General features: G+C 37.1%; 1 protein-coding gene across 1 annotated transcript; it reads left to right on the top strand.

Annotated features, from left to right (window-relative positions):
* Positions 1-754: 754 nt before the first annotated feature.
* On the top strand, positions 755-8,879 carry LOC105534146 (caspase-1-like). The gene is made up of 9 exons (XM_011972824.1): positions 755-797; positions 1,428-1,694; positions 2,762-2,824; positions 4,790-4,911; positions 5,661-5,834; positions 6,272-6,506; positions 6,903-7,046; positions 8,196-8,305; positions 8,781-8,879. The coding sequence occupies exons 1-9, from the start codon at positions 791-793 to the stop codon at positions 8,877-8,879; spliced, it is 1,221 nt and encodes a 406-aa protein (XP_011828214.1). The 5' UTR covers positions 755-790.
* The last annotated feature ends 5,023 nt before the right edge of the window (positions 8,880-13,902 follow it).

The following is a 13,902-nucleotide window of genomic DNA, read 5'->3' as shown; positions in this document are numbered from 1 at the left end:
ATCGCTTGAGTGCATGATATAAAAACTAGCCTAGGAAACAAAGGGAGACCCTGTCTTTAGAAAGATACAAATATGATCCAGCCATGGTGGCATGTGTCTGTGTTCCCAGCTACTTGAGAGGCAGAGCTAAGGGGATCATCTGAGTCTGGGAGGTGGAGACTGCTGTGATCCATGCCAGCGCCACTGCACTCCAGTATGGGTGACAGAGTAAAAATCCTGTATCGGGTGGGGGGGGGAAAAGCCCTCTGAAAAGGAAGGACATTAAATAAGAAAAACTTTAATTATGGTAAAAAATATGTTCATTTCTTAAAGCAAAATTACTTCACAGGTTCATACATTTCTCTTAAAGCAAAATTGCTTCACAGGAACATACATTTCCTATGACCTTCCCCAGTCCTGTGACTTGGGCCCGGGACAGAAGTGGTTCAAATTCTCTAAAGGTTGTGCTACTTTTCTCCATCAAGTTTTCTAATGAATGAGAAACTCTTCACTGTGTGAGTTTAATTGTACACATACTTTGTCATTCTTGTCTTATTCTCCAAGCCCCATTCCCCTCCTACCCTGACCTGTTCCAAGGGTTGGTGAAGAAAATTCCACAAGGATACACTCTCTGATGCAGTCTACAGTTCAGGAATCTGATTCTTTTTTTTTGCTGGCAAAAAAAAAAAAAAAAAGATATGCATATGCATGTGCAGTGGTTATTTCTCAATAGTGTACACGCTCTGCCAAAAAGGCAGGTGAAGCATGCTTTCAGTTTCAGCCCACACAAGAAGGGTAGGAGAGAAAAGCCATGGCCGGTGAGTCTTTCACTGTTCTAAGAAGAGGTCCCTGGGAAGAAAGAATTTTGGAAGGCACTGGCTTTTCTGAAAGCCAAAATTAGTATCTGGGGAAGTTTAGGTGAACAGAAATGAGGGAGAGGGTGGAGAGTGAGGAGAGAAGAAAGTAGAAGACACTTGCAGTCTTTAGAAAGGAAAAGCAAGCCCAGAAAGGAACCGAGGCTTTAGGGGCAGCCTGCTGTCATTTTGCAATCTTAATTAAACTCTTACTTACATGTTGAAGGTCTGACAGAGGGTACAGAATTGGCACAGGAGGAGTACTAGCAGCAGTGATTCCTAAATGAAATGGGCTATTTCTGTTTCATTACTTTATTAATCAGAGTTAAATAAACACGGGACACAAGAGGATGATCTCTGCTTTCCAGAGACTAATGTAAATGGTAAATTCAGTCTTCAGGCCACTCCATGCACATGTATGGAGACTATTGAGGGAAACAAGTAGGGCAGCGATACAGTAAGAAGATGGATTACCCAACTTCGAGGAGGGGGACATTTCACTGATGAAATCTAAGTGAGGTCACTTTCTGTTGATTACATGAGAGGAATATAAGGCTGTCTTTATGATGTGAGAAATCCTTGTGCTCCAAACAGACAAGGTCCTGAAGGAGAAGAGAAAGCTGTTAATCCGTTCCATGGGTGAAGGCACAATAAATGGCTTACTGGATGAATTATTAGAGACAAGGGTGCTGAACCAGGAAGAAATGGAGAAAGTAAAACGTGAAAATGCTACGGTCATGGATAAGGCCCGAGCTCTGCTTGACTCTGTTATTCGGAAAGGGGCTCCGGCATGCCATATTTGCATCACATACATTTGTGAAGAAGACAGTCACCTGGCAGGGACGCTGGGACTCTCAGCAGGTAAGGGTCAGTGACTCACACGCAAGTTCATGTAGGGTCTATTATTGTGCCTACCACGTGATGTCTTTACTAGTCATGTTAAGTTGCAGAAAACTTTCTTATCTCTGGCTTCAGTGCCATATTTCTGTAGCTGGGCCCCTAATGCATGTCCTTTGACTCTCCTTTGTTTCTGTTCCTTTATCCTCAGTGGCCTTCTTCTGATTAAAGCTCATTTCCAGTTCTGAGTATGTGGGCGTTCATTTGTAGAAGGTCATGAGAACTATCTAAAAAGCTTTGTGCTATATGTTCCACTGTTCCTGGCAAGGCACAATATTTATTGATTGATTTAGTATTTTTGAGTCCAAGGTGCTAGGCTCATATGCAGTTGCCTGACATGAAGGTTTAAGGTCTGTAATTAAATAGGTTTAATAACTTCTCTCCAAAATTTTGCCCTCTGAGAAGAAGAAATTATATTTCAGAAATGGTGATACACTCAGAGAATACACTGAATAATTATAGAAAAGTAAGGATTTCAAGTTGGCTCTTTCCTCCAGTTGCCTACTTGCATTTTCTTTTGAGTGAGATCACCCACTTGCCTGTTACCAGGCTGCAGATCATGCTGTAAGGTCTGGACTGCCTCCACCTGCAGCCCCCTTAGGGCCTGATGCAGTGCACAGGAAATGAGTTGGACAATTCTTGTGATCCCTTGGACTTACCACATGGTGAGAATGAGAGTTCTGGTGGACTCCTAGTCACTGGTCTCTGTGATACTTCTTAAAGCCATTTCAAAGGGAGATGTTCTTTGAAAGCAAAAGCCTTTTTTCGGTTAGGGGAGGCTTATACCTGTCTAAGCAGACACGGGAGAAGTTTATATTTTCATTTATGTGTAATAAATATCGTATTTTTCTGACAATGTCTCTTTCATTTTATAACCCCCACCACTCACTAAATTAAAGAACATCTTGAACATTATTTAATGTCATTCAGCCAGAGTTCTGGGATGCATCTTTAGTGGGGAATGTTGTAAGCATTACGGTAAAGTTTTCCAGAGATGATTAGTGACTATTTCAGTGTCCTTCTTTTTCTAGGTCCGACATCTGGAAATCACCTTACTACACAAGACTCTCAAGTAGTACTGCCTTCCTTCCTAGGTAATGCTGTTTTTAAAGAAAGAGCATTATTTGAACCCCATCTTCCATGACATTAATGTTGTAGGATGATCCACAGTTAAAGGGGCTATGGAGAATTCCTGTAAAGTGATCATATAATTTTCTTTTTGTAATCTATTCTGCTTTTGTAGAAATTGTACTCACAACTTCACTATCTATGTTTATATTAAAAATTCTGAATCTTTATCTCAAATCCTGAACACCAAATAAGTACCACACTTCATTATTTAAGGCTCCTGAAATATTCCCTCATATGTCCCAGAGACACGATCATCTAAACAATTTTAGAGCTGAACGTGCCATTCTTCCACACCTTGCTTCTCTTCCAGTTTTGTGTAACTAGGTTGTTGGTGTCATCATCACTAGTTGTTCAAACCAGTAACTTGAAACTCATTTTGGTCCCTTTCCTCTCAAACACCTCCAATATTCAAGCCGAAGCCAAGTTTTAGCATTCTTCTCTCAAATTTGGAACTGTATCTCTCTTTCAACTTCTATTCCATTATTTCATTTATTAAGGTTGAAACTTCTATTTCATTTATTAAGGTTGATTAACTCATGAATGTCTTCTTTTCTTTTTTTTATTTTTAGACGGAGTCTCTCTCTGTCACCCAGGCTGGAGTGCAGTGACACAATTTCGGCTCACTGCAAGCTCTGTCTCCCGGGTTCAAGTGATTCTCCTGCCTCAGTCTCTCGAGTAGCTTGGACTACTGGCGCTCGCCACCATCCCCGGCTAATTTTTTAAAAAATATTTTTAGTAGAGACAGGGCTTCACTGTCTTAACCAGGATGGTCTCAATCTCCTGACTTCGTGATCCTCCCACCCCAGCCTCCCAAAGACGAATGTTTTCTTAAATGTTTTCCAGCACAGGATACTCACTATATAACCAAATACTGTATTTTCACACACACAAAAAAATTACCTCAAAAATAACCCATATACTTCTACTTAGTTTTTTTATATTGTTTTCATTCTTCTTTATGAAACCAAACATTTCTTCAACCAAATTATTATTTTGTAGTTTTCTCCGATATATCCATTCTGATTAGTTCTTCTGTGTCAACACACTTCATGCTGCCTTTATTTATCTAACTGATTGTATAAGTTTCTCAAGCTTGTTTTCAAAATTGCATAATATTTTCTTGACTTAATAGTTTCTAAAAGATACTCCACAGATCTAGAAAACTCATTTCTATCTTGATACAAAGATTACATTAATTTCTTTAACAAGCACATCACATTGCTGGATGGTGTTGAACTTGTGATGAAACAAAAGCCTCAAAGATTTTCTCACATAAACTATGTGAAAACATTTCCTCATATGTCTGTGCAATCAATGTTTAGTGCCATAAATCCATCTAGTGTGCACTTTAATTTTAGCATTTATCATACTATTTTATATACATTCTAGTTCATATATTTAGTAATCTTCTCCTTCCATACATATATATATAGTAGGAAGAGATCCTGAAAGACAGGACAAATGTTCATTAAAAAATATTCCTAGTGCTTACTACCATGTCTTTTATAAGCATATCTCTTAAATATTTTCAGTAGATTTAATTAAGACCTCCTACCATTAAATGTTATTCTGTGGTTCAAATCTTTAGAAATAAATTTATATTCTCTTTTATCTCACACATTTGATTGGTTTTTGAGTGTTTTATCATGCACGGCCTTGAAAAGCTTTCTTTCTACATTTTTATCTGAAATACTTGTGAAAATACTGATCCTGAAATATGAAAGGAGATCCCTGTATTGCACACCTGGAAATTTCTGACTGGAAGTGTATTCCATTAGCAGTGAAATTACTTAGTGATAAAAGATCTGGATTGTCTTCCTAAGAACGCATTTTCACTTTTGTGGCCTCATTCATACGTGAGGCTGTAAAAAACAAAAAGTGGAACAAAGAGGGATGCCAATGTTCATGATGTTCTTTGACTCTTGCAGCTCCTCAGGCAGTGCGAGTGTGTGATAACCCTGCTATGCCTACATCCTCAGGCTCAGGAGGAAGCATCAAGCTTTGCTCTCTAGATGAAGCTAAAACAATATGGAAAGAAAAGTCAACAGAGGTACCATGCTCAGAACACAAGGATAGAATGGGGTGACAGATATCCTTTACGCGATTATGAAATGCAGTGGCTTTTTCTTAGAGCTATTCTCAATGGAGAATCATAATTCTGCTTCCCTTACTTGAAAAAAAACTTCTGTATCCTGGAATCCCAGATTTATAGAAAGAGTTCCAAATTGAATCCCATTCTTGGATAAATAACATCAACAATGGCAACTATTGAATGTTTTCTGAGAGTGGGCAGTGTTCTAAGCATTTTATATATGATGATACATAATTTTTAACCTTAAAAATAACCCGTTTTAGAGATCAAGAAGCTGAGGCATAGGATTGGTAAATACTTTGCCCACATGTATACCTATGTAACAAACCTGCACGTTGTGCACATGTACCCTAGAACTTAAAGTATAATAAAAAACAAACAAAAAAAATACTTTGCCCAAAGAAAAACAATCAGATATTGAAGCAATCAATTTTAGAATTCTGTCATTCTTGCTTCATAGCTTGTACGTTTTTCAAAATCCTGCCTATCAAGAAAAATGAAGTCAGTAGCTCACCTGCCATCTGGACCTTTGCAGTTTCTATGCCTACTCTCCAAGTAGCACTCAATTCTGTCCCCCATTTTCAATGTATAGTCCATGGGATTTAGTATCTTGATACGACTAACAAAGAGAACACGGTCATAAATTTACCAGGTGAATATTAAATTACAGAGAATAAGTCTATTCATCCAAATTTCATTTCCTACAGATTTATCCAATAATGGACAAGTCAAGCCGCACACGTCTTGCTCTCATTATCTGCAACGAAGAGTTTGACAGTCTTTCTAAAAGAACGGGAGCTGAGGTTGACATCATAGGCATGACAACACTGCTACAAAATCTGGGGTACAAGGTGGATGTGAAAAAGAATCTCACTGCTTCGGTAAGGTCTAGTATACATTAGAGACAATGGTCATGCCCTTCCTATAACTAAATAATATTAGAAAGCTTGGTTGACCAAGAAATGTAATCTCTTCATAATCTAAAATATAAACTTGCCACGGGAGGGTGCTGGATGCTACATGTTCCCTTGTAACTAACTCATTCTGTTCGAGCCTAGCGTAACTTACTTGGGAAGTGTTTTTTGTTTTTTTGGTTTTTTCACTCAGTAATGCCACATTCTCTCTACAAGATAACTCTGAATGACTTTCTACAACACCTTTCTTCTCCTTTCTCGAAATTAAGACTAAAAATTTTTTGGGCACTCCTTTGTTTGTCGTGAAATTCCTTAGGAAATCCTTAAGTATTTATTTATTGGCTTTCCAAGGTGCCATGATAGTTAATTACATAGTCCAAAATCAGTGGTATGGTCTCTTTCAGGAAATGACTACAGAGCTGGCGGCATTTGCTCACCGCCAAGAGCATGAGACCTCTGACAGCACCTTCCTGGTGTTCATGTCTCATGGTATTCGGGAAGGCATTTGTGGGAAGAAATACTCTGAGCAAGTCCCAGATGTATTACAACTCAATGCAATCTTTGAAATGTTGAATACCAGGAACTGCCCAAGTTTGAAGGACAAACCAAAGGTGATCATCATCCAGGCCTGCCGTGGTGGTGAGTGCTGATGCCTTTGAGAACACCAGACATTCAAATACTACTCTGTATGCATCCAGGAATTTTTGGTTTCTTTTTGTTTGTCTTTTAATGTCAAATAACACGCACTGTCAGTATTCCAGATTGCAGCTTCTGTGAATTGAATGGCTGGTTGGTAGATATTTGTTCTATATTCAAGCTTGAGACTTTGATGTTTGGAAATTTTTACAATTTGTTTGATGGTTAGAAAAGATAAATATTGTTGAAAAGATTGTAACTGAAATGTATGTGTGTATTTGCATGTGAATTAATGATGGAGCAAACACATTAATAAATATCATTGAACAGAGGCTAGGAGGGAAACATCATCTTCTCAGCCATTGATAGGTAGTAACAAATCAAATTGTGTCTTTCCAGAGAACCGTGGTGTGGTGTGGTTAAAAGATTCAGCAGGAGTTTGTAGAAACGTATCTTTACCAACTACAGAAGAGTTTGAGGTTGATGCTATTAAGAAAGCCCACACAGAGAAGGATTTTATTGCTTTCTGCTCTTCCACACCAGGTAACAGGTTTCTACACAGGACATCTTTGTTGGGGCTATCAATACAAAAAGTGACAGTCACCCACTAGAGGTGATGATTAACAACTCAATTATAACTCCCATATTAAGCCTAGCTCCACATTCTACGGTGCAAATCCCACCTATATCATAGTGCTCTCCTGAGGAAAAATAATTATCTACTTCCTTAATTTCACAAAACATTTGCAGAGACACCTGTTTCCACCCTATCTCTTATTTACTTCCTTCAACTAAGATAACTGTGGTTCTAAATAGAATTTTATTATTAATATACACTTTATGACCATTATAATTGGCTGAAATGTGTCATTAAAGAATGTATCTGTGATTATACACAGAGCTATTGCTACTGCTTTTCTCTTACCCCTTCCTTTGTACAATTTTCAAGTATTCATTACTTCTGTGTCTACCATGTAATAAATTAATATTGTTTTCTTTAACATTTCTCTTCTTCATAAGAACTTCTTATTCTCCATTATCATGTGATCATTCTCTTATTGACTCTTCCTAGATTTCTACTTTTGTTCTGTTTTATGATTTGTATAGTTAACTCTTTGTGTGTAAATATCTTACTGCCAATGTTATTAAATTTTAAATAAAATTTAATGTGAAGTACATAGATTGAGAATTTATTTACATAATTTTCCCGTATGGACTGAGTATTACATGTTCTCTGTTAGCTCAGACACTTGTGTAGCCTCAGATATCTCCTGTGTATGAAATTATTACCGTTCCCTGTATAACTGAGTCTATTACGTGTCAGAATGGACAATTAACTTAAATCACAGTCAGTAACACCACCTTGGGGATGCACATTTAGATATTTCTTTTCCAAATTCCAATTCCTTCCATTGACCCCATTCTGTCTTTTCCTATCGCTCTACTAAATTTACGACTTTTTGAACTCAGGGGCTAGGCCACATCAATACCTGCACCATATACAACAGCCTTTAGAGGATCAGTAAAAATATACTCACTGAACTTCAAATATATTCACTAGAAATTACAATGAAGCATATGGAAAATAGAAGAATTCCAAAACATGCCTCAGCTGGAGCAGAAATACTAGGGTTTCTTCTCTTTCTTCAGGCAAGAGCCAGTCTTGAGATTTGAAATATGTTTTATCAACAGATAATGTTTCTTGGAGACATCCAACAATGGGTTCTGTTTTTATTATGAGACTGATTGAACATCTGCAAGAATATGCCCATTCCTGTGATGTGGAGGAAATTTTCCGCAAGGTAGGGCTCTGGTGGATGCTATTTTCACTCTACTTCCCTGAATGCTTGGTTATTGCAATTGGAAGCATAGAAAGCAGATACAGACATGTTTATCTTCCAATAACACCCTTATTTCCAAAAGTGTTTTGAAGTTCTTTGGTGAGTGAACAAGCCTGGGAGTCAAATCCAATGTATTAAGACCCACAGCCTCAATAAAACCATCATTTATTTTCACCCTCCTCCTGCCCTGCAGAGACAAATGAATGGACTCTAATTTGCCTGTGTCCCTCTTGACTATGATGCCCAACCACAGATGATTTTAAAAGCCCCAAGGAGGGTCATTCAATGCTTAGATAGGCACATGGCTATACTTGTTGCAGATACAAGTACTTTTTGTTTTCGTCACTTATTTTGCTATATTTGTTGTAGTCTTTTTGGCATGAGTCATCAAACTTTTCAGAAAAAACAGGTCTCCAGACTTTCCTTTCTCTTTTAGGTTCGACTTTCATTTGAGCAGCCAGATGATAAAGCACAGATGCCCAGCACTGAAAGGGTGACTTTGACAAGACGTTTCTACCTCTTCCCAGGACATTAAAATAAAGAAGCCGTATGAATGTCTGTGGACAGGTATGTCGGGAGTGTGGGAAGATTGAGGAAAGTGTACTGAAAGTCCATTTTAGTCAAGGACTCTAGGTCTACAGGTGTCGAATTTTTAATACAAAAATTTAAATTTTGAAATGCTCTAAAATCCAAAGCTGTGTGAGCGCCCACGTGATATTCAAAGGAAATGCTTATGGAATCATTTCAGATTTTAGGTTTTTGGATTAAGGATGCTAAACCAGTAAGTATAAGGCAGATATTCCAAATATACAAAAATATCTGTAATTCGAAATACTTCTGGTAGCATGCATTTTGGGTAAGGGATAATCAAGCTGTAGTATAATATACAGAAAATACTGAAGTAATGTCTTTCTTCTGGTCAGTGCAGAGCACGTTGCTCTTCTCCCAAAGTTTTTCTTTTAGACCCTTTCTGAGGGTCAGCTAATATTGACCTAGAAGTGGCGATAAGTCTATGAAGGCTGACTTTTAGATGTTTCTCCCCTTCACCTCAGCAGGGTAACATTTTAAAATAGCATGCAGTCTTTCCTTTTAAGATTGCATATGTTCCCATTGGTGGTATAACTTTATAACTTACATTTCTTTTAGCAAAATTCTTTTATGTTTGTTTTTTATTTTTTGTCCCCACAGGAAACCAAGAGTTTCTTCATTCCGTAATCGTTTTTAGAATTATGTCTGTTTAGTAATTGACTTTTTTGAACATTTTAATAAATCTAACATAAAAGTAAAAAAGTGTCCTCAGTTTTCTTCCACACTGGAGAAACAAGGGTTGGAAATCAGAGGGAGTAATGAATTTAGAATGCTAGACTTAATTCGTAAGATCTGAACTGGCTATTGGCCCCATTTTTTCATTCGAAAAACCATTTGCTGTGCTTTCTGCTTTCGGGATGCAGATACAAATTACCACAGGTACCTGACTTCAAAAAATTTAGAGTTCAGCAGGAGAGATGGGGAGAAGACGGATTTTTATGACAGTGACACTGCAGTGTGATAAGGGACTTTTCCCAAATCCCACAGTTTACTACTGACAAATCCATGAACAGAACCTGCAGATTTCTACCCTTTGTTAAGGTATTTAAGAGAGAGAAAGTAAATTTTGAGTTAACTCTAGACCCTCAGTATTCACAGACTTCTAGAAAAGGCAAGACAGCCATCAAAAATGAAGTACTTGGCAGATGGTGCATGACACCCTGAAGAAACTCTAGAATGCATGGTGTGCACAGTGAAGTCCCTGCATGGTGTGCACAGTGAAGTCCCTGCATGGTGTAGAGAAAAGGAGTTTGGTGTGAAATCACTCACTCGGGGATGTTAAAATTTGGGGAGGATTGGAAGAACTACCATTTCACCTGCAGATATGAGCCTTTTCTAAACTTTATCCTATTAAATCAAAGTGAATATCTAACCTTTTAAAAACCTTCACAGTTGAACACATTATCGTCCCTTTTTCTTTGGTCTTTTATTAACTGTTGGTGTGGGCATACCTTTCCTGTACTAATGTGCATATTCTACTACAATCGGAGACTACATTTGTGATCAGTCTGCTCAGAGAATATCAAAAAGCAGAAGTGAATTGTCACCCTCAGTAAAAATTAACTATTAAAGCAATCTTAAGCAGTTGAAGGAAAGCATTCCAGGGAGTAAAGGGATTCCTTCAGAACCCTCTCCAATCAAAGGGTAAGATTACAGGGAGATGTAGAGGGGAGGTGGCATCATGATTCCTCAGCACAGTTTAAACTGTTGCAGGTGCCAATACTTTTTGTTTTTGTCATTTATTTTGCTGTATTTGTTGCAGTTTTTCTGGTTTAAGATTTTACATCACAAAAGGTCCACAGACTTTCTCTTTTTAGGTCTGACATTCGTTTGAGTTTCCAGATGGTAGGACACAGATCCTCATCACTGAGTGACATTGACAAGATGTTTTTATCTCTTCCTAGGACATTAAAAGAAGTAGGTTGTATGAATGTCTGTGGGCAAATGTGTGTGTGTGTATGTGTGTGTTGGAGATTTTCAGACGTTGGAGAGGAGTACTGAAGCTCTATTCTGGTCAAGGTGTCCCTTTCTAAATGTATTATTCCTCATCCAAAAATTCAAAATCTGAAATCCTCCAATATCTACATTCTTTCCTATTACCTCCCACAATGTTTTAATAAAAAAGAGACATTGAAAAGTCCTCAAAAATTGCTAGTATAAATGCCTTCATTCCATAAAAAAACATAAGATTATATCATATTGATGAGTGTTTTTTAAAAATATAATTCCAACTTTCATTTTCCATCAAGGGGTACATGTGCAGGTTCATGACTTGGGTGTACTGCATGATGTTGTGGTTTTGGTGACAATAGTTCCTCTCATCCAATCCACTATGTGAGCATAGTACATAATAGTTAATTTTTCAACCGTTGGCCCTCTACCTCCGTCCTCCATCTTATTGACCCCAGTGTCCATTGTGCCCATTTGTATGTCTATGTGTACCCAATGTGATTATTATTCTTGTGTTTGTACCCATTAATATTCCCCCAATTCCCCCCACACCACACTATGCTTTCCAGCCTCTGGTAATTATTCTTCAACTCTCTGTTTCATTGAGTTCAAATATTTTAAAATTTAGCTCCCACAAATAAGTTTGGTTTGCCTTTCTCTAATAATAATGTTGTGCACCTTTTCATATAACTGTTTGGCATTTGTATGTACTCTTTTCAGAAATGTCTATTCAGATCTTTTGCCCATTTTAAAATCAGATTATTAACATTTTCTCCAACAGAATTGTTTGAGCTCCTTATATATTCTGGTTTTTAATCCCTTTTCAGATGGATAGTTTGTAAATTTTTGCCCATTCTGTGGGTTTCGTCTTTGTTAATTGTTTCCTTTGCTGTGCAGAAGGTGTTTAACTTAATGTAATCCCATTTGTCCATTTTTGCTTTGGTTGCTCATGTTTCTGGAGTGTTGCTCAAAAAATCTTTGCCCAACCCAAAGGACTGGAGAGTTTCTCCATTTTTTGTAAGAGTTCCATAGTTTGAGGTCTTTGATATAAGTCTTTGATTCATTTTGTTATGATTTTTGTGTATGGCAGGAGGTAGGGGTCTAGGTTCATTCTTTTACATATGGATATCCAGTTTATTTTCAGTACCATTTATTAAAGAGATCGTCCTCTTACCAATGTATTTATGTTCTTAGCACCATTGTCAAAAATGAGTTCACTGTAGATGTATGGATTTATCTCTGGGTTTTGTAATCTGTTCCATTGATTTATGTGTGTGTTTTTATACCAGTACTATGCCATTTTGATAACTACAGCTCTGCAGTGTAATTTAAAGTCAGGTAATGTGATTCTTAACAGTTTTGTTCTTTTTCCTCTGGGTACCTTTGGCTATTTTAGATCTTTTGTGGTTCTATATACATTTTAGGATTTCTTTTTATTTTATTATTTCTGTGAAGAATGCCAGTGGTATCTTTATAAGGACTGCATTGAATCTATAGATTGCTTTAGGTAGTAGAGACATGTTAACAATACTGATTCTTTTAATCAGTATTCTTTTAATCCATAAACATTTTTTTTTTAATTTTTTGCATCCTCTTTATTCTCTCACATTGATGTTTTATAGTTTTCATTGCAAGGGTCTTCTACTTCCTTGGTTAATGTAATTTCTAGATATTTAATTTTACTTGTAGCTATTATATATGGAATTATTTCCTTGATTTCTTTTTCAGATTGCTTACCATTGGCATATAGAAATGCTACTAAATTTTGTACATTAATTTTTGTATCTTGCAATGTTTCTGAATTAGTGTATCAGGTCTAAGAGTTTTTTGGTGGAGTCTTTAGGATTTTTCAGATATAAAATCACATAATCTGCAAACAAGGATAATTTGACTTCTTCCTTTTGAATCTAGATGCACTTTATTTCTTTATCTTGTCTAATTGCTCTGCCTAGGACTTCCAACAGTATGTCGGACAACAGTGTTGAAAGTGGACTTCCTGATCTTAGAGGAGAGACTTTTAGTTTTTCTCCACTCTGTATAATACTAGCTGTTGTCTGTACAAGTTGAAGTATCTTCTTTCAGTTCCTGTTTTTGTTTTTTTTTTTTTTTTGAGGATTTTCATGAGGAAGGAATGTTGAATTTTATTAAATGCTTTTTCAGCATCAGTTAAAATGATTTTATGTTTTTTGTCCTGTCTTCTGTTGATACAATGTATCACATTAATTGATTTACATATGTTGAACAATTCTTGCATACCTTGGATAAATCTTGCTTGGTCATGATGAATGATCTTTTTAATGTGTTGTTGAATTTGGCTTACTAGTGTTTTGTTATGGATTTGCAGCAATATTCATCAATCATGTTGGCCGATACTTTCTTTTTCTTTTTCTTTTTTTTTTTATGTGCCTTTGTCTGGTTTTGGTATCAGAGTAATGCTGTCCTTGTAGAATGAGTTTGGAAGTATTTATTCCTCCTCTGTTAGTCTGAGGGTTTTTTTTTTCCCTTCAAATTATTTTAAGTTCTGGTGCACTTGTGTAGGATGTGAAGGTTTGTTCATAGGTAAATGTTTGTCATGGTGGTTTGCTGCACAGATTAACCAATCATCTAGGTATTAAGCCCAGCATCCATTAGTTATTCCTCCCGATGCCCTGCCTTCCCCTGACACCCTCACAGGCCCCATGTGTGTTGTTCTCTTCACTGTGTAAATGTGTCCTCATTGCTCAGTTCCCACTTCAAGTGAGAACATGAGGTGTTTGGTTTTTTGTTCCTGAATTAGTTTGCTGACGATAACGACTTCCACCTCCATCCGTGTTTCTGTGAAGGACATGATCTCATTTCTTTTTATGACTGCATAGTATTCCAGCATGGTATTCCATGATGTAGCAGCACAGTATTCCATGATGTGTATGTACTACCTTTTCTTTATCCTATCTATCACTGATGGGCATTTGGGTTGATTCCACATCTTTGGTATTGTGAATATTGCTGCAATGAAGATACTCTACCATGTATTTTTGCAA

Source organism: Mandrillus leucophaeus, unplaced genomic scaffold (genome assembly GCF_000951045.1).
Source record: "Mandrillus leucophaeus isolate KB7577 unplaced genomic scaffold, Mleu.le_1.0 Scaffold1304, whole genome shotgun sequence".
In the NCBI taxonomy this organism is placed as follows: domain Eukaryota; kingdom Metazoa; phylum Chordata; class Mammalia; order Primates; family Cercopithecidae; genus Mandrillus; species Mandrillus leucophaeus.
This window is presented reverse-complemented; position numbering and strand designations above follow the sequence as displayed.